This window comes from Protopterus annectens, chromosome 14.part0, assembly GCF_019279795.1.
Source record: "Protopterus annectens isolate FY-2018-M chromosome 14.part0, PAN1.0, whole genome shotgun sequence".
Lineage (NCBI taxonomy): Eukaryota > Metazoa > Chordata > Ceratodontiformes > Protopteridae > Protopterus > Protopterus annectens.
In genome coordinates, this window is record NC_056748.1 from 9,127,562 (window position 1) to 9,153,448 (window position 25,887).

Genomic DNA, 25,887 nt, shown 5'->3' on the forward strand with positions numbered 1-25,887 from the left:
AATCCATGCATAGCCCTCGATTCTGCATGTGGGTGACAATTCAACAAGTTTCCGTTTGGTATTCCTAACCACATGGAAGTGGTCCACAATTTGATAGCTAGCCAGCTTGTAGTAAGTTAGGAACCAATGGTACCATCTCTGCAGGGTGTGGAGGGCAATGTGTGTCACATCATGGGCACTGGCTGCAAAAAGAGCTAATATCACAAGTTGTTCTGCTAAAACTGCTGCTTTCCCAAACATTTTTGCATCCTGTACTCTGGCAATTCCTGGAATTTTCAATACGTGGTCACCACGACACAGCACACCTGCTTTACACATTTCTGAATCATTCCACCAACTTTGATATTGCTGTTTGCACATTCACTGTCCCTCATTTTGATGTCATTATGCAGTCATTTGCATACTCCATATGTTATGCTATTTCCCCTCGCTACTTGTGTCTCTTAACTGCATCTTCCCTGTATGTTGCTGCACCTTATACTATTCTACACTATTCGGCACAGTGCAATACACTATTTATTAAAGCTGTTCATTGTTTTAATGTGCTTTTTATTAACAAAAAAAGAATTTGGAACACAGACTTCATAGCAAGCCTATCCTAGCAAATGCTTTGTTAAAAAATATACATCATTCCCATGGCACAAAAATATATTAAATGAACAGTATCTCATTCATAGCATTAATTCTTCTACCACTCCCTCCATGAAATACCTACACCTCTACTTCTCTCCCTTCTACCTCTGAAACTCTATTTAAAACAACACACTCACTTCTGCACACCCATTAAAAATGCACCCTTAAAACATATCTCCTCCACTACAGTGCATAACAGCCTCACAAAGAAGCCCTTCAACTATCTCAGAACACATAGCAACAACCCAGACACCCCTCCCCTCAATCCCACCTACTATTATCTAATCAAATACCTAGTCACACACAAGACAACCTCACATACCCAACACAGAAAATTAAAACTATCTTTAAGATTTACCCTACAAACTGATCTTCTCCTAATACGAAGCAACACTGAACCCAACCCAGGTCTACCTTAGCCCTCCACAACATTACAACCACAAAATCTCCATTCAAACCACATGAACCTATCCATTGCTTTAATCAATTGTTTATTAATTTCTACAAACCCAGACATACTCATTCTAACAGCCATGAGTCAAAACATGCACTCTTAACTTAAGCCACCACTTTTCTTCCTACTCTTAACTTAACAACCTTCTTTTGGATCCAGGATAGTTGGAGGATCACTACTTCAAATCAGTCCTAGCCTAACGGTGACCTTACTAGGTCAAACTTCAGTGATGACAATGACCTCAAAATGGCTAGTAGTATATATGCACAGCAAAAGATGCACTTCGTCTGGCACATATCACTGCCAATCCCTACCGTGCAGCAATGCTACCAAATTCAAAACCTTTTACAATACCTGCAGTGCATACTTCCACCCTCCTTTATTAGCCACTGCTCTAATATAGTCTTCTTGACAACAGACAAATCTAAACAAACACCAACCTGTCAGAAAGTAACCCAGAGACTGCAGCCACATCTTTCACAAACAACTACAAGTAAAAGAAAGCATCTCCCTAATGTTACCAGACTCCTTAAAGTACTTCAAACAAGTGCCTGTCCCCAGACCTTAAGTCACTCTACAAATAAAAGGAAAAATCCCGGTCCACCAGTAAACAAAATACATTCTCAGAAAACTACCAACAATGCATACAACTTGATCTACTTAAAAAGACCACTAAAAAGTATAAGGCCAACTTCCTCCAGCAGCATCAACACACCATCAAAAAACAGTTCTGGAACCTTGTCAACAGATTACAAGACCGTCACAGAAACACTTTCCAACAAATAAAATACCATGAACATACTTTCAGGCAAACTACTATCACAACATTTCCTAAAATAATTGCTTTCTTCCATTGTACACCTCTCCAATTCCCCAACAACCTCACCAAACTCCCACTACCCCCCTCCCCTTCAGACTCCTCTCTTCTACTTTAAATGAAAATCACCGCTAAGCATATCTTAAAAGCAGCTAGAGATCAAATAGCTTCAGATGTCCCTCTCAGTTTAGATAACCTACTTCCCTGAGATCAATCATCTTCAGGTGTCCCTCACAGCTTAGATAACCTACTTCCCTGAGATCAAACATCTTCAGGTGTCCCTTGCAATTTAGATAACCTACTTCCCTGAGAACAAACATCTTCAGGTGTCCCTCACAGTTTAGATAACCTACTTCCGTGTGATCAAACATCTTTAGGTGTCCCTCGCAGTTTAGTTAACCTACTTTCCTGGTTCATCATTCTCTGTAAAGCATGCATACACCACCACTCCTCTGCCTATACAACCTATACATCACAAGCAACACTATGCTCACTGTAATAGTTAATCACTGTATGGAATAGAGTCATTGTTAAACCACTAACAAAAATCGCAAACCCCAAAGGCAAAATGAGTTCAGGCCAATCTCTAGCCTTTCCACCTTAGGAAAAATCCAAGAAAAACTTAATCAACTCACAAACTACATAAAAAAATACAGATGCTCTCCCAACATCTACATGAATTTTGGTCCGGCAGAAGCAAAGTGACTGCTCTCTACACACTAATGAGAAATACTGCAAGGAGCAATGTCAAAGGCTACCTTAATGATGTAGTCTTTATAGACCTTACAAAAACCTTTGATGTGGTAGGTCATTTATTACGCCTTAACTTCCTCTTTAGATCAGGCATAAGCCAAGACTACCTTACATGGCTACACAAATTTCTTTACAGATTGATATTTCAAAGTACAAATAGGGAACGCATCGTCTCTATGTCCCTCTTACAAAAGGGAGTACCCCAAGAATGTTTTCTCACCCATTCTTCTCAGCTCACATCCTTTATACCACTGCCCCATCCTTATATAAGCAGATGATATAGTAATCTACAGATCCCATCCCTCCCACTCCACAATCAAAAAAAAAAATCGAAAAAGACCTAAATGCATTATCACTGTGGTTCTGACACAATAACCTTGTACTGAACACCAAAACAAGACCTTTGGTTCAAAATATACTCTTCAGTCTCAAAAAAACGTTTTTTAAAAAATGCTAATACAAATCAGATTGCAAAAAAAAAAAAAAAAACGGGGCAATAAGGCATAACTTCTATACCATACTTCAAAATATTTTGACATTTGGCTGTACCAAACCCTCAATCTCACATCACTAGAATAAAATCTAAAGCAAGTATCCTACCTGTCTGGGCCAAAAGACACAAATCACACTCCCTATCATCTGACGATAGACTCCCAGTTGGTGAAAGAGTTCTCCTAACACAGCTAGAATCCAGCCTTGCTATTAGTACCAAAGCCTCTCAAGGAAAAAAAAAAACAGCTCTGCAAACCCTAACCAATCAAAGCTGTAGATTCATCACATTAGCCCTCCTCAAACAGAGCACCTCTGCTCAGAACTAATTAAACCAAAATGGCTTCCCATAAATAAAACATGGACACTTTTCCTAACCTGAATAATCCATAAACGCCTTCATTTTCTTCCCTAGCCACCTAGCCAACATTCTTAAATAGCCATATCGTACAATCTTAGATTATAATCCTATATCTCCCTCCCCATCACACTCACAAAACTCCAGTCCACTGGCCACAACTTCTCAGTAATGGAACCTTGGGGATGCAAGTTACCCCCCCTGCAAACCTAAGAGACACTACCTCCTTTCCCTGCTTTAGACATAAGCTCAATAAATGTTTACCCACACAAGCTGCTTGTAAATGCCTTTCTCCACAAGGCATTACTTAAATCCACATCTCTACTATGCCCACAATATCCTACTTCCCTATTCACAATCACATCATAATTAATGGTTTCATTAGATTAATCCCTGTCTTCTCCTCTCTTTACCCTATACGCTCCGCCGCACTCTAACCCACACTCCACCACTTTCCCAAAATCACAGCATCCATGCCTCTCTAGTTATTTGACTCTGTTCTACCTGTCCAGCTCCTCTTGATTCTGCCAGTATAGCCCAAATTAGCCTACATTAACTCTGTAAATACAGCTGTACATACCTTGATATTAGACAGACTCCTGCTTTGTTAGACTATGTTATTACAATATTTGTACATGTTGGATACTGCATCAGATAGACTCCCACAATGTTAGACAAACTTCTTTGATGTTGTTATAATGTCTTTGCATGCTTAATATTGTATTTGTACTCTTCATCTGCACTCTATTCTACTTATTTGTCTACTATTACTCTGGACTCGCTTTTCCCATGTTTATCCCAAGAACGGTCCACGCGGATTGGTGCTTTACCCTCCACCTATCAACAAATGTTAAATAAATAACTAAATTAAGGGATATGATTCTAGCATGGATCAATGAATATTATATTAGGTAGATAAGCAATATGGCTAAAACAGATTTCAAAGATTTAAAGGATATAATCTATAAATTAATGTGGTTACTATGAAGAAATATTCATTCAGATCCAATAATATGAATAAGAACATTTAACTACCTTTCAATCAGTGTAGTTCAAAAAAGGTAATGTATTGATCTAGAGGGAATCTTTTTAGGACATATACTGGGTACACAGCATAATAGGAAAAGTTGTAAAAACAAAACAAAAAATACTGCTGTAAATGTACAGAAAGTGGTGGTCCGTCTTAGTACGTAGCACAGCACAGATGACCAGTTTGGTAAGAGTAAGCTAAGACTTGGGTAAGATGCAATAAATACAAATTGACTGTATAAGTACTAAATGTACAGATGGTGGTGATCACTACTAGTACATAAATGAGTATAACTAGTGAGAATAAGCTAGATCTTAAATAAGACACATTAGGAACAAATCCAATGAACAGTATTTACATAAATTGGATTGCTGAAACCCAATTAATCTTATGTACGCTATGCTTAGTAAATTGTCCACCACTGGACTTGGACTGTTCCTAGAATCCTCTAACCAACATGGGATATGGACAGCAGTCATACTGAAATACCATTTAGGAATGGAAAGGTGTACAGTAAACACTTGCCAGGACTGTGAGAAAAAATCCAAGGTTTTGGACTTACTACGGAAAAAGAATGGTCTGAAAGGGCAAGCTTACTGTGTGAACCTTCAAGGACTACAGCACCACTATATGATAATACACATGGTTTGTGGAGTTGCAAGCAGGAAGTCTATTACATAGAGAGGAGGGGGAATTGGAAGTCAGCAGTTTATAGATGAAACAACCTAGAAGGATTACCCCAAAATCCAACTGGAAGTCATGTGACTTTTGAAAGGACTTGAGTACTATGATCATATCCAGGAGCTACAATGATTGAGTAAATCTGACTGGACATGGTTTGGAGGAGAGAAAGTGTTTCTGCAGTGGTTGATGCAATAAGTGGGAAGCCATATTCAAGAAGGGAAAATAGGATTTTCTTTCTCTAAAGCAATTCTAACATCCCATGGAGAGAGACAGTGAGATTTTGCATAGCCCTGACAGCCTGTTTTATTTCAGATTTGGTCTACTCAATATGATACTTGAAGGCATGGAAAAAGTCAAGCTGCAGGCCTAGGTATTTGGAACATACGATGTTATCTTAAAGGGTTCCCTATGGGGTAAGTGATGAACAGCTTCTGAGAGTCACCTTACCTGAGAATTGAACCTGATGAGCAGGTCTGGCGTTAGCATTTTGTGAGCCCCCAGCGAATGTCAAGATGGGGGTCCCCTAAGTACTTCCACTCTAAGTCTCAAGCTGTCACTACCACCCCTAGTAAGCAACCTTTTAGTTCATGATGCAAACTTTAGGAGTAGTACGCACAGACTGACCTGTAGCTACAATGCTCTTACAACAGGCCCATATACCATTTTTGTTGTCTCATCTCACAGAAGGACATTTACAGTTACTGGCACTTAGTTGCAACAAAGATACATTACAACAACTCGATGTACAAGTCTGGACTTGGGTGAAACGGCACCCTAGGCCTGCTTTTTCAGTCCCTCCCTACACACACACACACACACTCACAGTCCTGCCCTCTCTGTTTCCTTTGATCCCCATACGATCCACATTCCTTTTTCTCACATTTTGCCTTAATGTTCAGCTTTTTGAAGAAGCCATAACTTTCTTTATATGCTATGAAGTGCATTTTAAAAGTGTTTTTTTTGTTGTTGTTGTTTTTACACAACCTTTTCATCCAATGATGGCTTAAACAGAAATTATGGTTAAGGAAAAAAATCAGTGTTGCTGTTCAACTTTACATTTCCTTGCATCTTTTCAACATACATTTCCTGACCAAGACAGCACAGTAATAAACATTTGGGAAATAACTCAAATAAGCCAGGGATCAAGAAGCCACTGGGTTATAGATGTTTTGGGATGCATTTTAGTGTATTTTCCCAACATTATATCGAATGGCAGCCTAAATAAAAATCATAAAGAAAAGAATTTTAGTTTTATTTTTACTTTTTTCTTCTTTCAAGGAAGACATAAGTCGTGCTTAAAGCTTGATGTTCAAAGCTGACAAAACAGTAGCTCACAATAAACAATCTAGTTGCTATGAGGATGCAAGAAGTCCTATCTGGGAATACTGCCTGCCCCCCCCCCCCCCCCCAAAAAAAAGACAGTCACTGCTTATGCATCGCGCTGATGTTAGACTAGGATGAAAGCAGAGCTTCAAACTGCTACAGTCATGTATTTTAAATATCTGGTGCCATGCATAGCATGCCTCATCACACTCTGCCCCGATCCTCTAAAAGCAGTCACCTGTATATGTGCTTGACATATTATTGTAAGGAACGTGAAAAAATAATAATTGAAGAAATGTACTCTACTTTGTTGCTCCTTGACAATATACTGACCCTACACAAGTTGTAGTAACCTTCTCTGTACACCTTTGAAGCCTGTGAGAAAAGTAAAAGAAGCAATAACCACACTGTCCTCACTCCAAACACAAGCTGTAATGACCTCCTGTGCACACTTCTAAGGGTTGACTGTGATGAAAATTAAAAAGTAATAACCACACAATCCCCAGCACCCCCACACACACATACAACTACAGCAGCTTTCTGTACGCACATATCTGAGCAGGGCTGGATTTAGAACAGGTGCAGTTGAGAGCAGAGGTCATTATCAGCTTTATGCTAAGAGGGTCATATCAAAGCCCTGTTCAGGTTAAAGAGTGTAATCAGAAAATTAATACATTTTTCTCTCCTTATTTTTCCCCAACCAGCAACAGCTTTTTCCCCACACAGTAATGGATGATTAAGGGTGCTTCCTGTATCCATTTATACAGTCTGGGGAGTAGGGGCTACCAGACTCTTAGAAGATCTAAGTGTCTGAATGTTCTGTGATACATTTTATGCCTGACTTTTGAAACATAATTACTTGTTAGCTGCATTTTTACTGATACCCAGAAGAATAATGTATTTGTCATGGAATTATTGGGTGTGTGCACACACAAGCAATAGTAATACTGGTTTTTCACTTATTTCAGCAAATAGAAATACATTGTGGAGCACTGGTACTGCCGCACCAAATAAGTGACTGTTGTTTAGCAATTGTTATACAGAAGCAGGGGTAAGTCACTTTTATTTATCTCAGCTGAGGAGTAAATGCATACCTGTACTGTCTCTGACTTCACAGACTTCCCTGATTTTGCTTGCGTCAATTGCCCATAGCCATTTCCAATATAAGGGAGAACCACTATTGCATGGATCAGGAGGGAGTCACCAAAATGATCTTTTAAGAGTCCTTCTGAGTCTGCAGAATAATCCAGGATAAGTGATATGGGCAGAAAAGCATACAGGGGTGGGATATGGCTGCAGTGCGACAGGTAGCAGACTAACAGGCCCCATGCTAGGGTACGACAATGTGCAGCATAGCCTTCAAATGTCAGACTTCCTAGAATGGTTTTGGATACTGAGGTACACATGATGATCCAAGCCGCAGCAAGAAACAAAGGCAGTGTAAAGTGATTAGTTCTGACAAGATGACTGAAGCAACCATTGGTTATCAGGGGGACACATGGCAGACATATTGGATGTGGAATAACTGATGTCTGTGGAGAAAACAACTGACAAAAGTATGCTGGAATATTCAAAATACGTGCAGCCCTTACTGAATATGTCGGTCAACAACAAAAGGATGGATGAGATGGAAGAAGTGCTCACCAAAAGGATGGATGAGATGGAAGAAGTGCTCACCAAAAGGATGGATGAGATGGAAGAAGTGCTCACCAAAAGGATGGATGAGATGGAAGAAGTGTTCACCAGATGCTCTAATGAGCTAGCATCTTCACAAGTGGTGAGAAAACATTTAACAATGAGTGACAAACATAGGATATGGCCATAAAGTTTGGGGAATTGGAAGATAGGTCCATGAAGGAGAATCTTCAGTTTGTATGAAGGGAAAAGACTGCATCAAATTCAAGACAGATTGTCTTCATAAGTGGAAAGGGATACCACTAGATGAAATTTAAATTTATCGAGCACACAGGACTAATGTACCCGGGGGGCATGATCGGTTAAACAACTGTGTTTTGTACTAGTTAAGCTGTAATTTTCCAACTGAAGGAAGAGATACCCTCTTGTCTCTGGAAAAAGGGGGGTAATGACAAAAGCTGGGGATTCTAGAGTGCTTGTGGACAATGATTACTAGGTCACAACATGAGAGAGAAGAAATGCTTTTATCCCCTGCTTCAAAAAAAAAATGCAGAAGGATACATCTTCGTTTTAAACTTACCCACCCTGGCCACATTCTCTCCTATGTATCGCTTCCTATCTGGACCTATAGAAAGCATTAGATGACCTGGATAAAAGAGAAAAGGAACTAGGAATCAAACTGATGTTACCAAAACTATGGGGAGAAACAACTCAGCAAGGGTCCAAAAATAAATAAAAAATGTGCTGTTGGAAAGAATGCAGTGGAAACTGTTTTAAAAAAAATCTGCAGGATAATACAAGGGGGGTGGACTTTACCAAAAGGGTTGAGAAGTCAGTGACAGAAAATCCAGAAGAGTTGTTGTTGGCAGAAGATGAAGAGATATAAAGGCCACTACAAACAGTCAAGCAAGGAACTGGGGACTTGACATCGAACTAAATGTTACTTACGAGTTCAAATCAAAATCCTTTGCATCTGACAGTATGCATTTAATTTCTAATTTAAACTGGTGCTTAATACTTAGATTGCCAAGGGAATGATCATTCAATACAAAACTTGGATGTAGTGAATGTTTTAGGAAGAGCTGAATGATCATTGGACACCCCTCACTTTCATTAACAAATCAGTATTGTGTTTGTTGCTTTTTTGGGGATAATAAAGAATTAGTAATGTGGTATGACTGAAGGAAAAGGCAAGTATCTTCACACCACCTCAAGGAAAGAAGGAATCTCCCAAAATAAGTGAATCATTGCCTGTGCACATGTAGAAACTGCACCAACAATGATTTGGTATAGAAAACAGCATTCAGTATTCTCTGTCTCAACTTTTTTCCTGCAGGCAAATGAAGCTTGAGAAATTTATTCTTAAACAGTAGAGGAGCCATTCTGACATAAGCAATGTGCCTCTTTCTTCTAGCTGCTTCTAGGACAATAATGCACCTTTCTACCCTCTGCATCGAAGATCATTTATTTGAGCATGCCTCTCTTATCCTTTAAAATGAGACACTGTAACTTAGTGGGCCATGGACAGTTTTAAAAACTGCACCAACAACCAGCCATATTTTACATTATTTTATATTTTCACTCATAAATTTCATAACTGAATGTATGAGTTTATAGCTAACCTGGATCCTGGAGTCCTGGATTCGCTCCCTTGTATTCAGCACATCGGGCAATGACAGCCCTTCAGCACTCGTTTCCATAGCAGGTACAGATTTTACAGGATCAGGTTGCTAGCCTGAGCCGGTACTGGATACTCTTACACCTAGGGCCAATTTAGTGTCCAGTCAACCTACTTCATATCTTTGGAATGTGGGAGGAAACTTACAGCTAACCACTGAATTAAGAATTGAAACAATTTATCAAACACAAATTTATCAAACACAAATGAAAACAAGCAATCTAATAATCAACTACTCAAAAACAGCAACACCTCACAGTCACATATGGAAAAAGGCAACAAGTAGAAATAAACTTAGCAGATGATGACTTAGCTTACAAAAGTGCTCAGGAACCACTCAGCGTAATACTTTATTTAAAAGTTGTATACCTCACATTACCTGACTTTCTTGATAGCATCACATTCCCTTATCTACAGCAAGAGAAATAAAACATCTTTGCTATGCAACTACTGAACAGTACTGTCTATGCAATCTGATACAAAAATCAAAACAAGTACCTATGTGGGGCTTTCCATCCCCCTACAATTCACTTATCTATATACATGATTACACAACCCCTCTTCCCATCTTTGCACATGGGGTCGGGGTATCGCTTCAACACTGACAATAACCTACAGCCAAGGTTCACACAATCAGGTGGCTAGTCCTGCCTCTGCTATTCTTTTATACCGCAGACTCACACACACACCAATGGAAAATTTAGAGTATCCAATCAACTTACTTCATGTCTTTGAAATGTGGGAGGAAACAGAAGCACCCAGAAGAAACCCACATAAACACAGGGATGACATACAGACTCCACACAGAAGGCATCCCAGTCGAGAATCAAATCAGAGAACCTCTTGCGGTGAGGGGACAATGCTATCTGCTGTGCCACTGATTACATAACTATGATAAAAATAAAATACACAGTTTATTTTGTTTGTTTGTGTCTTTCGGCTTTTCTCGGTTAGGGGTCGCCACAGCGGAACTCCGGTCTGCTAATGATTGGTAGTTGATTTTTACGTGCTGAGTTACCAGCCCTGACGCACAACCTTCAACAAAGGTATGCCCATTCACGCATGTCTCCACGCAGAAGACGCTCTAGCTGAGAATCGAACCGGACAGCGTCTTACTGTGAGGCGACAACGCTACCACAGCACCACCACCGTGGGTAAAATACACAGTTCACTACTTTAGCCAAATGAATAAACATTGATTATGGCACTAACTGACAAAATTAAATGCAGCAGAATAAGCAGCCTACACAAATATTCAGTAAAGCAATGTTTTAATGAAAAAAGGGCTACCATATATGTATGGGACTGGCCAAACCAAAAAAAAAAAAGCCAGCCAGAGGTAAACCAAGCATTATCTACAGCCAGACAGACATAGATCATTGCTGTTATATAGAGATGGTATTCAAAAATAAATAAATAAATAAATACATAAATACATTACCGTTCATTTTAAATAATGGGATGGGATCTTTTTTCCTGTTATGTCACTTCTTGCTAAATGGTTCAGGATGGCTTACAGCTAATGTGTAAGTCATGCAAAAATGCTGATGTTTGCACAATACATTCAATTAAGTGTACTTGCTTCCACTATTTTTTAAAAGGGGTGTGAATGTTCTCATATCTTGTCCCCCTGTTTATGTCACGATGCTGGCAGTCTTTTGATGCCCCATGGGTCAGTGACAATACTTCTTTTGAATTTTTGTACTGCATTTTTTTCTTTCTAGGTAATGAAATCCTGAATCCTACACAAGTGCAAGGATCATGCTATCCCTAACAGAATCAAGATGCTATCCTCCAAAAAAAGGAAGCCAATCTGGTGGTCCCCTGCAATAAACAGACTGTACAACAGAAGGAAGAAACTGTTGCAAAAGAGAGTAAAATCCCATGAGTGGAGGAGCTCCCTGGTCAGCCTCAGTAAGAAGCTGAGATCCCTTATAAGATCCTCCAAAGCTAGCTACGAAAACAAAATCGCCACTAAATCCAAGGACAACCACAAAGCATTCTATAGCTATATCAAGAATCTAGATGGCAACACCCAGATCTGCTCTGAGTTACAGCACAAAGGCACGAAAATTACAGAACCAACTGATATTGCCAACATCCTGGCAGGTCGGTTCAGTGCTAACTTTACCCCCCTCTCACCCCCTAAAGGGCCCATATCTATACAGGAAGAATGCAGAGTCCCTGTAATCACAACTATGCAGGTAAAAGCTGCACTCTCTAAAGCCAAAAACACAGCATCCATGGGACCGGACAACATCCCAGGCTGTGTTTTACATGAACTTCAGAACAAACTGGCTCCCCACTTAAGCACCATGTTCAATAATAGCCTCCCATCAGGCTTTGTGCCCACTGAATGGTGCACAGCAACAGTTATCCCACTCCACAAAGGGGGAGCCACCACTGATCCTGGGAACTATCGACCTATTAGCCTGACGAGCCTGGTCTGCAAGGCCATGGAACGTATCATCAAGGAACTCATAAACAAAGACATTGGTAACCTCCAAACTCTGGATCCCACCCAGTTCGGGTTTCTGAAAGGCAGATTATGCCTCCTAAACCTGATCGACTTCTTTGAGGCAGTCATCAAAGCCGTGGATGAGGGTAAGGTGGTTCACGCAGCCTATCTTGACCTCGCCAAGGCTTTCAACACCATCCCCCATTCTGGAATTATAGCTAAACTCACTAAACTAGGTATAAATCCCTACGTCAGAAGATGGGTTGCCAACTGGCTCACTGACAGAACCTACAATGTAAAAGTTGCAGACTCCAAATCTGACCTCAAGACAGTGACAAGTGAAGTGCCACAGGGTTCCGTCCTGGGACCTCTCCTGTTTGGTATCTACTTCTCTGAAGTACAGGCTAACACAGAAGGCCTCTGGCTGACTAAGTTTGCAGATGACTGCAAACTAAGAGTCATAGTCAAGTCCCCAAATGATGTGGACATCCTACAGAAGGGCCTCACTGAGACAGATGCCTGGTGTCAGAGCCATGGCCTCAAGCTCAATGCCAAAAAGTGCAGTGTAATCCCCTTTGGTAAAAACTCTGTACCCATGAACTACCACATAGGCAGCAATCTACTTAACACCGAATGCGTGATAAGAGATCTTGGGACCCAGGTGGACAGTAGTCTTTCCTTTGATAGTCACATCGCCATAGTAGTCAGGAAGTCCTTCTACGTGGCACACCTCATCATAAAAGGGTTCTCATCCAGGAAAAAAGAGGTCATTGTTCCCCTCTACTCGTCACTCATTAGACCCATTATAGAGTACAACGCCCCTTTTGGAATGTACCTCACAAGACATCTGCAGCAGCTAGAAAGGCCACAGAAGTACCTCACAAAGAGGATTACTGGCCTCAAACAAATGCCTTACACTGACCGTCTCAAAAAACTCCAGCTTTACTCCATAGCATATCGCCTACTCCGAGGTGATCTCTGCCTAACATATAAAGCTATGTCAAACCCAGAGCTGTTGGACATGCTACACCTAAAGAAATCCCAATCCCTCCAAGCTACACACTCTAGGGACCTAAACCTTGTCACCACAATAAACAGGACACGCTGGAGAGATAGATTCCTGTCCCAGAGACTTCCTACACTCTGGAACAAGCTACCCATCTATGTCAAGCAAAGTTCTTCATTAGCACTCTTCAAGAAAAATCTTGATGAGTGGATGGGAAATAGGAAATACACCCCGGGGATCACTTCTGTGTCTCTGCTGGACAGTGGCACAGGAAAATAACTTTCTTGGGTGGCGTAAGCTATAGTACCTTGCTGGCTAGGCTTACGTAGGCCCTTGGGCCGATAGTCTAGTACCTACCTATGAACCTATGAATCTGTGTATGTATGTGTGTGTGTGTGTGTGTGTGTGTGTGTGTGTGTGTCAGTTGGAAAACTGCCCCAAACAATCGTGTGGTGACATCATGCAGCCATGTGAATGTCCAAGAGCCAAGCAAGAAGGAGAAACCCGTGGGTGCCCTTGTATATCAGAGGCCCCCTATGGCCGCGGGTTTGGCGGACTCCTAACAGTGGCTATGCTGATGAACAAAGCAAAAAAGTTACTAGAAAAAAATGGCTTATTTTAGAAACAGAAAGCAAAATACAAACATGACTGGGAACTTTGACCACCTAGGGAACACTGGCTGTGTTTAAGGAAATGGCACTTAGAAATTGAAATAATGAAGGATATCAAGATGGACATTATAATATGTCAGTGGCAAAGCAACAAAAACTTTATTTATATACTGGCAGTCAAAAAGAATACAGAGCCATGCATAATATACTTGAAGGAGAAAGTTTCTGCACACAGCAGAAGCAATTGATGAAGTAATGTTTCCTGTGACCCTGTTTTCAGAGCTCTGTTTGAATGCTGTGTGTGAATTTATGTTCCTCATTACATGTACCATGGTAACACAAAAGAGCTAATTCAGTCCAAGAAGATTCACCACATCCTGGGGTCAGCAGAAAAGAATCAGCAGAATGCTAGTCCAAGAAAAGTACTTTATCCTTTTTATGAAAGAACTAAAACAAGATTTCTTATTTTCTATTAATTATGGGACATGTTACTTTAACTGTATGGTTTCTGCATGCCCGATCCCTTTCCCTCTTGATCTCTCAAAACGAATGTCTTTGAGGAATGTGAGAAGACCGACAGGGAAAAAGGGGCAGAATGTTTTGTTGCATTCATTCCATGCTATGTGACAAACACAGCTGTAGCAAGTGTTGTTCTGAAGCAGAAGCACATGTGAGGTATAATCTGCAAATGGGGAAAAAAGGCAGCACGAGGGTGTCAAAGACATACATAAGCTATTAATAACAGTGCATAATGTGATGTGTAGGTAGTCTCTCTGTTACAGCCTGCTACCTAGGAATTTTTAAATACTGTCTTGGTTCCCAGCAATGTGTCTATAATCATAAAAAAACTGCCTGTTCAGCTGCATAACTATCCATCGTTGTAAGCCCTGAAGAACTGCAGAAAACAGCCATGGTACCAGATGGCATATGGGAAAAATAAAAGGTGAAATGAAACGTGGTAAGGTAAAAAAATATATATGAAAAATCTTCTCACTTGGTGCTATAAAGTTTCACAACAGTGGGTAGAAGAGATTAAACATGGCACCAGATGGCTACTCACAGGACATGGCTTTTTGTCCACAACAATTCCAGCCAAGACTTGAGACTGCGGGCCTGCTGTCTTCATGTCATATCGATTTTGTTCTCTAATCTGTAACACACAAGCCCCATACATGTCACATTATCTGCAATATTAGGTTAAATTATCACTGTCAATCACTAAGCTACTTTTTAATACACATATATGTGTACATATATATATATATATATATATATATATATATATATATATGTGTGTGTGTGTGTATGTATATATATATATATATATATATATATATATATATATATATATATATATATATATATATATATCTTATATAAAAACAGAGAAACCTTTTCGGACTTGGAGGAATGTAAACCACAGCAAAAACTTAAAGTAGAAAACTTTAATCATCACTTTCAAAACATATAAAGCTTAAAAATTTGAGCATTTTCGTTCGCTCATGTTAAAAGTCGAACTTCATCAGAAATTTAACAGTTCCAAATGATATAAACACCTTTGAGAAATTTAACAGTTCCAAATTATATAAACACCTTTGGATGGTTAAGATTCCTTTTCCCACCCTACCTGTTCCATTTTAGAACTATTTTATATATATATATATATATATATATATATATATATATATATATATATATATATATATACATATACACTAAATTTGGTACTTTTCCGTTATCAGGGCAACACTTGCAATGAACGCCTAGCATGCGCTCGCAATTATTTGACAGCTGCTGCTGAAGATCCTCGCTGGTTGAGTACAATTTCATACATTTTACTACAACCGGACAAAAAATATGACGCAAAGACAGACACTTTCTGCAAATCTTCAAAATGAGAGACATCTCAGAGGTATACCTCTCCCCCCTCTATGCGTTGGTATTGTGGACAAAGCCAAAAAGTATGGGGGGTGATGGGCAAACATCCACGTCGGGGACAGATTTTAAATACTGATGGTAGAAACGTAGAAAACCAGGAGTCAGATTGACAGTCGTTAGCTGAAAGGTGTGTAGTGTAACACACTCAAATGTCTGTCATTATGTATGGAATTCAACCCTCGATGATTTCCCAGAAAAAAACGAACTGTATGAGAACAGACCAAAACCATATATATATATATATATATATACATTTCCCTCCACTTTATTGGGTCAAGAAAGCAGTTTAGATGTGTAACAGGTTCTTCGTACTGTAATACTTACAAGAATTACAGAAGTTGGGACAGCACCACTGAAGATATTGAAAAAAAATCTCACCAAATGTTTCTCACTCACTCCCTTAAGCAGGCTGTCCAGATATCCCACACCATTTGACTCAAAAGTGATACCATGATTTGGTGACAGACAAAGATCCAAGTCAGGGCCAGAGTTTAAATATTACTGTTACAAAGGTAGAGACACAGAATGTCTGCCAATATTTTCTTACTTCAACACTCAATGACTTGCCAGAAAGCTATAATTTTGTTCTATACACATAGTACGATCACTGCGTGCGTGTGGTAGCACGTTACAAGTGTTGCCCCGATAACGGAAAAGTACCCCAAAATTTAACAGCATGTGGAACCAAAGACCTTAAATATAGTCAAAACACTACACTTTACAAAGAAGCAAATGTACTCCAAGGAGCACAGCACTGGCTTGGGAAAATAATAATTTGTTCAAATCCTGAGAAAATCAAATACACAACATGTAACCTGGAACAATAACAACTTCTTATTATTCCTGCTCACAAAACTGTAGAAATATGCACAAAGAAACGAAAATGAAAACGAAACTGCATTTCTGCTGAGCAAAGCCAGCTTATTATGGACACATGGTCACAATAAAACACCCAGAAGCAGGACTTACAGGAACAAAGACCACCCCAAGAGGGGTGACATTTACTTCAGCAGACACAAAAAAGGCATTACCCATCAAGGGGTACATTAAAAGTTCTCAAAAAAACGCAGTTCATGCTGTTTTTAACAACTCCTTGATTACAATTTTCCAATGTAGTTTCTTTGGTCTCAGGACCTTTATTCTGTGTCTGTGGTAACAGTTTTTGTTGAGTGGTAATGAAACTCTAGCTGTCACTGGTGACAATGAGTAGAATCAGCTAGGTTTTAAGTGGATAACTTGTGATGGAATAATATGTTGCAAGTATAGCTGACAACATTATGGCAGGTGGTATGAAGAGAATAAAGCTAACCACTTTAAAATTCTGTTCAGTATGCATGAAGGGCAGCTTGTCACAAAGGGGTACACTTTTTCCATAATAACTCATTGGGAGTTTATCATTTCAGAGTCTGAAGTGGCAACAACAGTAATAACATCAAGTAGCTCTTAGATTCAGTCTGATGCTTGTAGACTTGATTCATGGAATGAGACACTGTTCGTCAATAATAAGGAAAAAAACATTTAAGCAATCCACGCAAAAGGTTGTTTCCATTATTTACACAAACTTAAACACCATCAGATTACACTTCAATTCCTGTAAGTTTTTTTTTTCACTTAGAAATGGAGATGTGCAAACTCTGGGTCTAAGAGTAAACATAATTTTTTTTCAACCAAGTAAGTCAGATATAAAGAAAACATGCAGAAATCTGTTACTTTAACACAGCTAACGTTTTCAAGAGAAATCCCTTTTTCAACTAAGGGAGACAATCGCAAACAGTTCATGCAGATATCTAATATTTCAAATAATCAAGGTCTTTGAGAATTAAATGGGGTACTGGGTCTCCTTTCCTATGATACAAGTGGATATGTGAAATTTTTTGTGCCCCTCTCAAGTCTCAAGGAAGTTACAGTCTCAAGACCCATTTCAGAAGCACATTCTTGACATACTACTGTAACAGGGTCATTTATGTTGGTATGCTGACAGAAATGGTGTATGACACAGGCTATTCAGCACAAAACAAGATCAGTAATGCAACTGGCAGTACACTTGCTAGAAACTGATTATGTACTTCTGCACAACAACAAGAAGCAAGAATCAGTACTGTAGCACTCACTACGAAAGAAGATCAACATCAATACAGCGAACCCAAGAATGTCAATTGTGGAAGCAACTACAGCAGTCACTGTGTATGGATGATCTTCCATTTAATGGCTGTGAATACACATGAAAAGACAATGGCGCTTACATGAAGACCAGATACTGGTCCTTAGTAGACAAATAGTTGCCACTCAAGATGATGTCATATTCTGGGACATTTAAATGATGTCATAGTGTGGGACATACCATCAGTGTTGACTTAAATCTCGTCAAGGAAGTCTTTTATCTGCACTGCTTCTTGTGGTTTCTCAAAAATCGACATACCCCTGGATACTGAGTATCATTATGTCACTGATGGGGAGCTGACAGAGATTCCTTAATGTGTAGATAATGCACTGCGTGCACCAATTATCTACCTAATTAATTTAACGATACTCCTACATGTCACACATACAAATGTTACTTCAGCACTGCATTACAGGCCCTGTATATTTATTTCAACTAAAACTGTTAATAAAACAAAATACTAAATACAGCACATTGTCTGTACTTATCTATGACCGTAGGCAGAAATAAATAAATAAAATTTAAAACACTGAATTTTAAACCAGAGTTCTCATGCCTGTGTTTGGTTGTCATATACCTTGTTTCTCTTTTCTAATACATCAGATGGATTTGTGTTTAAGGGAACAAACTGGTTTGGGTCTTCGATCTTGATTGGTGTTCCACTGCAATTCTTCTGTTGGTCATTTGTTTTCATCCACTGCAAGAAAAAACATCCAGTGCATTTAGGAAAACTGCACTCTGGAATTACAAGGCAAACAAAAACAGAAATAATCTAATGAAGACAGGCATGCAGCATACTTAACAATCTACTATTACACAAGTGATAAAAACAAACTAAAAGTGCAGTCTTGCTTATTCTACAGACCGGCTTACCCTGTTGTGAACTATTTGCATGAAATGTTATAAATATGATTTGCCTGCAGTTTGGAGAGCAAGTACTATATGTGTGCATGATGTGTACATATTACACTCACCTTATTTCATTTCTAGCTTTTTTTTTTTTTACTTATTTTTGTCAACTAGTAAGTGAACTGATTTGAGGAATCCTTTTCTGCCATAACACAGCCAGGCAGATAAACAAAATATTCAGCATTAAAAACTCAAAATGTTTCAACATATTTACAGTGGTCTCTCCAAAGGATGCCTCTTCCACAGGGGAAATATGAGAGAGGGAATCCTCAGCATCTGAGGGCACCTGACCAGGAGAGTGAATCTGAGTGGAGTAAACCAAAGAATGATCAGAGTATGAGGCCTCCTCCTCACAAGATTCTACATTAACCTTCTGTGGAGTGGCAGGGGGACCTGAAAAGGAAAAAGGTTTAACAGTCATAATGGCCTTGAACCTGCCCTGAGAAAAATCTGCCCACGCCTTATCCCCAGGAAGAGGAGGAGTGGGAACATGTTTGGTTTCTTAGCTTTTCTTCTTAGGGTTGACATCCACCTGCACCAGGCACAGAGGCTCCGACCCTTGACATACCTGAATCAGTGATCCAGGAATTTCATCCCTTAATAAAATCCGAAGGATGCCTTCAGGCTCCTCAGAAATAATGATCCTCAGTTTCCCCCCTCTTCTCTGTCATAGTAGCAGTCAGTTCAGACGTTCAGTCCTCAGATGCAATACTGACATCCAACGAGGTTGTGTCAGATGGCATCTGAGGTACAACAAGATGTACTGCAGGTTTAGTATCCCCAGTAGGTATGATGGAATCAGACTGGCCCTCAGGCCTAGGCGTCTTGAGTTTATTCTCGGGAGCACACAGTAAGTCAGGTGAGGAGGGATCTGCCATTATAGACTGTGTCAACCATTTTAGACATTAGATCTCTGAAAACGTATTCAAAGATGACAGAATCAAAATGTCTTGAGTACAGAGGACTGCCAGATAGATCAAGGTATGTAGTCATATTCCATGCCCAAGGAAAATGAGTACTACAAATTAAGAGCTTTGTAGGGTATCTGCCTGTGCCGCATGCATTTACCCTCCTAGCTACATCTAACAAAATTACAGAAAACAACATAAACAAGGAGGAAGGATGCCCAATGAGGCACTTATCTGAATTAGAGAAGGCTTACGATACAAACCACCACACAAAGATGAGAACTGCATTCTGGCTGGTGGCAAGACAGTCTGAGGATTTATACTCACATGTCTGACTATGTAGCCATGCACTTGTGAGCTGAAGTCATACGTAAAAAGTATGCTTCTGGTAAGGTTTAGGCTTTAGTATCCTGGGTGCATGTCAGTGGTGAAAACCCCATATGTGTAGAATACTGCAACAGTCAGTCAGGACATCATAAATTACAAATACAAACCATAGATTTAATGACAGTGGAATAGGTTCATGGGTGTATACTAGACTAATGACCACAGCGGCCTTCGTGAGCCTAGCCATGCATTACAAATGTAGCCAATATATTTTGGTGTGCAAATGTTACTTTAAGGGGTATATGTAACTTAGGGCATGGATGACCAAGCAATTACAGGCTACCTCTGTCCATTAGAGACATAGGTGCAGCAACAGGGGTGAAATTCTGATTTCCCATCCACAGATCAAGGATACAGTGGAATAGGGTGAGGGAAAAACTCTGCTTCACATGGATGGGAAGCCTGTTCCAGAGAGGGAGCATCCTCTGAGAGGTGGACATGTCCCTCCAAACATGTCCTATTCATGTTGCAAGCAAGGTTTAAATTCCTATATCAGGTAGTTCTGATCCTATTTGTTTTGCAGATATGCAAGAGGTTTATCAGATCAAGATCCAGGGATGCCTTGTATGCCAGACATAGATCGCCCCTTAACAGTTTGTCGAAAACAGATTATAGGGATAGTGATTTGAGGTGATCCAGATAGGACATGTTATTAACATCCTATATTCTTTTTGTAAGGGACATCTGAGGACATTTCAGTTGGTGTATGTGCTTGGTCAGGTACATATCCAAAGGGGGCACTGTACTCAATGACAGGCAACACAGACTGATTTCCTTACTACCTTAGACATATGTTTGTCGAAAGCCAGGTTATTGTCTACATATGTCCCTAAATCCCTGACTACTTGATTTACTCTTAGGTGTGTATTATCAATAAGTTTGTTTCCTGGGGTAGCTGACTTCCCAAAGGGGGCTATTATTCATTTCTTAGCATTGAGTTTTAATCCATGGCTTTGGCACCAGTCATTTGCCTGTATTAGACCTTCTTGAAGAATACTAGTGTCTTTGGGGATTCTATCACAGGTTTTAGTTTGCAATCATCTGCATACTTTGTCAGCCAAATGACCTTGACATTGGCTTTGACTTCTAAAAAGCAGATGGCAAAAAGGAGCTGACCCAGAACAGAACACTGAGGGACTCTGGTAGTGACTGACTTCTAACTCCCTGGTTCCTATCAGTGAGCCAGCTGGCAATCCAGAGGGTAACGTACACGTTTGAACCTAATTTAACGAGCTCATCTACAACACCCAAGTTGAGTGTTGTGTCGAATGCCTTGAACAAATCAAGGTAGGCAGTATACACCATTTTGCTCCCATCTGCTACACCAAGTTGAATAAGCATGAACTGCCCCTGATGAACCCAAACTGAGGTGGATTCAGTGCCTGAAGGTTTCCTAGGCTATCATTTATCAAATCCATGACTATTATTCTTTCCATGGATTTACATATGACACTAGTAAAGCTTCCCAGATTCCCAGGTCTGTGGATGACCCACTCTTGTACAGAGGGAAAACAGTATATGTCCTCCATTCATTTAGGGTGAGGCCTGTTTGGTGGCTATAGTTAAATAGTGATTCTTGTTGGCCTAATAGGTTAAGCTTCATGCTATTAAGAAGGCATCCCGGGATACTATCAGATTACATCAATGCAGTGTTTCTGGCCTTGGACAATGCTTTAAAGACCTGTTCCCTAGTGATAACTGTGGGAGTAATGGTTGGGGTATTTCTTGAATGGTGCTTGGTGGTAAGAATGGAGTAAAGCTGGAGCTGAATTTATCAGCTAGTAAATTTGCTCTATCCCCTGGCTCAGTACAAGTGGGTCCATTTACAGTTAAGTTCAGCATATTGTTGTGTATTGCCCCTTGAGGTTGTGGTTATAGCTGAAGAATGATTTTGATTGTCCTTAGCCTGACAGGCTAAAATTACTTTAAACTTAGCTTTGGTAGACTTAATTAGTCCTGTGAGCTGCTTATTTAGTCTAATAAGGGAGTTCTTACATTGCTGGGCATTGTGCTTCTTATTTTTGGACATGATTTTCTTCTTTTCTGTTGTACAACCTATTAATGTTGGGATTCCATCGTGGTGATTTATTTCTTGAGATCGTACTGTGCCTACCTTGGGTAGGTACTGCTAACTCTATGCATCTGTATACACTATTGTAAAGGGTTTTTGACAACAACTCCGGATAGGCAACAGTGTTCCCTGGGCTTGGAGGGGCTTTAAATTTTGCAAGGGTGTCACTTAAAAGTACAAAGTCTGACTTGCCTTTCCCAAAAATTCTGAGGTTAGCTGGTATGACATGCTTTACTTTTATTTTCAAGGAGACAGACTTATGACCCAACTTGATCAGTGAGAGCATTACACACTGGAGGTAGGAGGATACAACATTCAAGAATGTTGGCTCTCCTAGGTGTGTTCAGACTAGCTGATGCAGGCCACTCATGTTGACAAAATCCAGGAATCGGACCTGCAAGTTTGTGGTCACATATGATTCCAAGTTTACAATAGGGAAGTTGAAGTCACCCAGAAGCATGGTGTGAGGTTGAATGGGGACTGACTCCAGTTTATTTAAGAAAGTGATGTGGGTTTCCTGGGTCAAACAAGGGGGCCTACAGCATGCAAAGATATGTATGGCACTTTGCTTACGGTGAGTTGTACATGGAGAAGCTCAAGTGTGTCAAGTTCCTTGACCAGCCTTGAGGTGTGTTTATTTTTTATATAAACTGAGACACCTCCAACTTTTGTCCCTTTCTGTGCAGTAGTTGATCTAAAAGTATGAAAGGCATTACACTGCCCTGCACTGGTGGTGTGCTCTCCACAGCTTTAAACAAAGTTTCAGTAACTACATGGCATCTAAGTTCTCCAGGGTGAGGAGAGCTTGCAGGGAATAGAGTTTTTGCTTAGACTCTTGACATTGAGCAGTATCACCTTTAGATTATCCTGAGTTGGCTTAGTTATGCTGGATGGTTTATTAAGTTGGGAATGCCTAAAAACGGCACTATGGGGAGGTGGACAAGGTTTTAGCTAATATTCAAAAGCCTAAAAGATACAGGTGAAAATCATCCCTGGCGAAACAGAGTGGTTTGCCAACTATATCCTCCCAGCCTGACAAATACTGTACCCCTCAAATTACATCAAAAACTAATCTAATTATTAAAGTCAATTATCTTCTGCTTATATTGTGGCATCATCCTTCAAGAAGGTAGAATTCTGTTTAATGTTAGGTGCATACCCACCTGGGATACACAGTCTGACAGCTTCCTCACATCTCTCTTTATATAGTTCATGAAAGTACATCACACGTCATTTACACCCACATGGACTATGACTGAGTTATATTGGCATTTGTGGTTCAGTGACTTGAGAGTTTGCATGATCTGGCAGATCCTGACTGGTGATATGCAAATGACTGTAACCCTTTCCTTGCACAATCTGGTGAGTGGGACATTGGCAAGTCTCACAATTGACTCTCCGATGATCAAAATATCGGACTGTGAGGTTGTCTGCCTTATGGGCCTAGGTGGTGAGGCACAGTGAGGTGTGGCTGATTGTGTCATGGAGGTTTTGAGAGAATGGCATTGTCTTCTTTGAGAAGACCCATGGCCTGCAGCAACTACAAGCAGTGTTTGACTCCTTGATAACTTTTTTTTAAACAAAGTAGCATAGAAAGTAATCTAATCGTTTTTTGTGTCTGAAGTTTTGTTAGTTAAATTGACAGAACTGCTTTCTGTATTACCTGTTCCTGTTGCATTTTGTTTTCTTTTTTAAGAAAATTGTCTGGGCTGGTGATTATGTTCTGTGTGAAAGACAGGCACTTAAATTACCTAGGCTTCATTTTTCAGTTGTTTTGTCATTGGTTTTGTTTCTTGAGTGATACTTAAATGAACGGAGTATATCTGTGGCCTTTTCTTCTCTGATAAGACTCAAGGCCTGTAACAACTTACAAGCAGTGTTTGTCTACATGATGGTGATCTGAAACAAAGAAGCAAGGAATGCAATCAAATCCTTTTTTGTGTCTGAGCTGTAGTTGCTTAAACTGACAGAGCAGCTTTCTGTATTACCTGTAACAAGAAAGCACTATAACATAAAACAGTAAGTTGAATCTCCTCAACCACAAATGACGTGAGTGTGATGAGAGTCTGCAAAACAGCTTCCGGGACATTAACTGAGTTCAGTTTCTTAACATGATCCTTCAGCAATGAAAACTCATTTCCTCTCTCACCCAGCAAGAAAGAAAACAGACCTGTAGGATTTTCCTACACTCAAATCACTTCCATTATCTATCTATATGCATGTACATTATATATATATATATATATATATATATATATATATATATATATATATTTTTTTTTTTTTTTACATGATCTCACACCCTCAACCCATAAAGAACTATAATCATCCAAGAAACAAAGATGGGGCTTCACTTTTCAGCAGCAAGCCAAGATAATAAAAATTATGGCAAAGTACATTTCAATAGCTTTTCCTAGTACTTCTAAAAATGTTTCAGATACAAGCCACAACTTGTTCTTCTTAACATATAACCTCATGATGCTCATAAGGTCCCAACTCAAACTATGGTCCTGGCAGAGGACCGTTTCAGTCTTAAAGCTTGACTTTACATTCAATATACGAGACCCTCTTTGGAAAGTAGCTGAAATGATAAAATACTACCATTACAACACAACATTTCATTTGCAAGCAGTCTCATAAAATTTAAAATGTCCATTACTATAAATAAAAGGAATAGAGAAACAAGCATTTTAATGATTTTGAATAGAAGGGTTGTACCTTTAACTATTCATAATAAGAAGTATTATTAACAGTCAATCATGCAGTTAACCATATGTGGGCCTAGTCTGTCAGCTGTTTTAATTGAGCAAGACTTTAAAAATCCCCATGGTGAGAGTTTCTGTGTCTCAAAATACAAGAATCTTACCACGGCATACAAGATTTGCTACTTAATTGCTATACCACCAGCATGTGTAAAATCCTACTTTCTCTATTTGTACATAACTTCTGCAACACCAGAAGATTTACTTCTCCCAGGTAGTACAAGAAACTCCTACACAGTTCCTAAAATAATGAGCTAGTGACAGCAAGCTCAGATTTATGCATCAACGTTCCAATAAAAAATATCTTGCAGGAAAGAGATCTGAAGTGAACAACTGGCAAGGAAAAGTAGTCAGAAGCATAAGAATACGTTTCTCCTCTGAGACAATGTGATGAAGCTACAGGGAGCGCTAGTGAGAGACACTTATGCAGAGGAAATAATGGTAGGTTATCACTGAAGGAGGTACAGTTGTGTAAAATTTTCCATAACAGTAGATGTCTTTCTCTTCATTGTTGCAGTATTCTTCACCTAAAGGATCTCCTGCTAAGGACAGCCCAGCATTGGCCAGTATACCAAACCTTCAACTCTTATAACAGTGACGTAAGGATGCAGACACTCAGAAATGAGAAAGCCCCAGAAGGAACTACCTTCAAGGACAAAGAGAAACTTGTGCATCCAGAAAGAAAAACATAGAAGGAAGAATGGACCCTTGGCCAAGAGGGCAACCATAACACAGGGCAAGAATCAAGACGGAGGGGAAGGAGGGAGGGACCGAATACTGCAACAGTGAGGAGAAGGACATTTAATGTTATGGTAACATTTT

At 39.7% G+C, this 25,887-nt stretch overlaps 1 protein-coding gene across 9 annotated transcripts in view; it reads right to left on the reverse strand.

Annotated features, from left to right (window-relative positions):
* ADD3 (adducin 3) overlaps window positions 1–25,887 on the reverse strand; it is a 3,087,715-nt gene that overhangs the window by 111,993 nt on the left and 2,949,835 nt on the right. For all 9 annotated transcript variants that reach the window (XM_044055712.1, XM_044055702.1, XM_044055704.1 and 6 more), the window contains 2 exons: window positions 18,606–18,725; window positions 14,990–15,079 (listed from right to left, as the gene is read on the reverse strand). In XM_044055712.1, coding sequence (XP_043911647.1) covers window positions 14,990–15,079; window positions 18,606–18,725 — 210 coding nt within the window. The remainder of the gene's footprint in view (window positions 1–14,989; window positions 15,080–18,605; window positions 18,726–25,887) is intronic.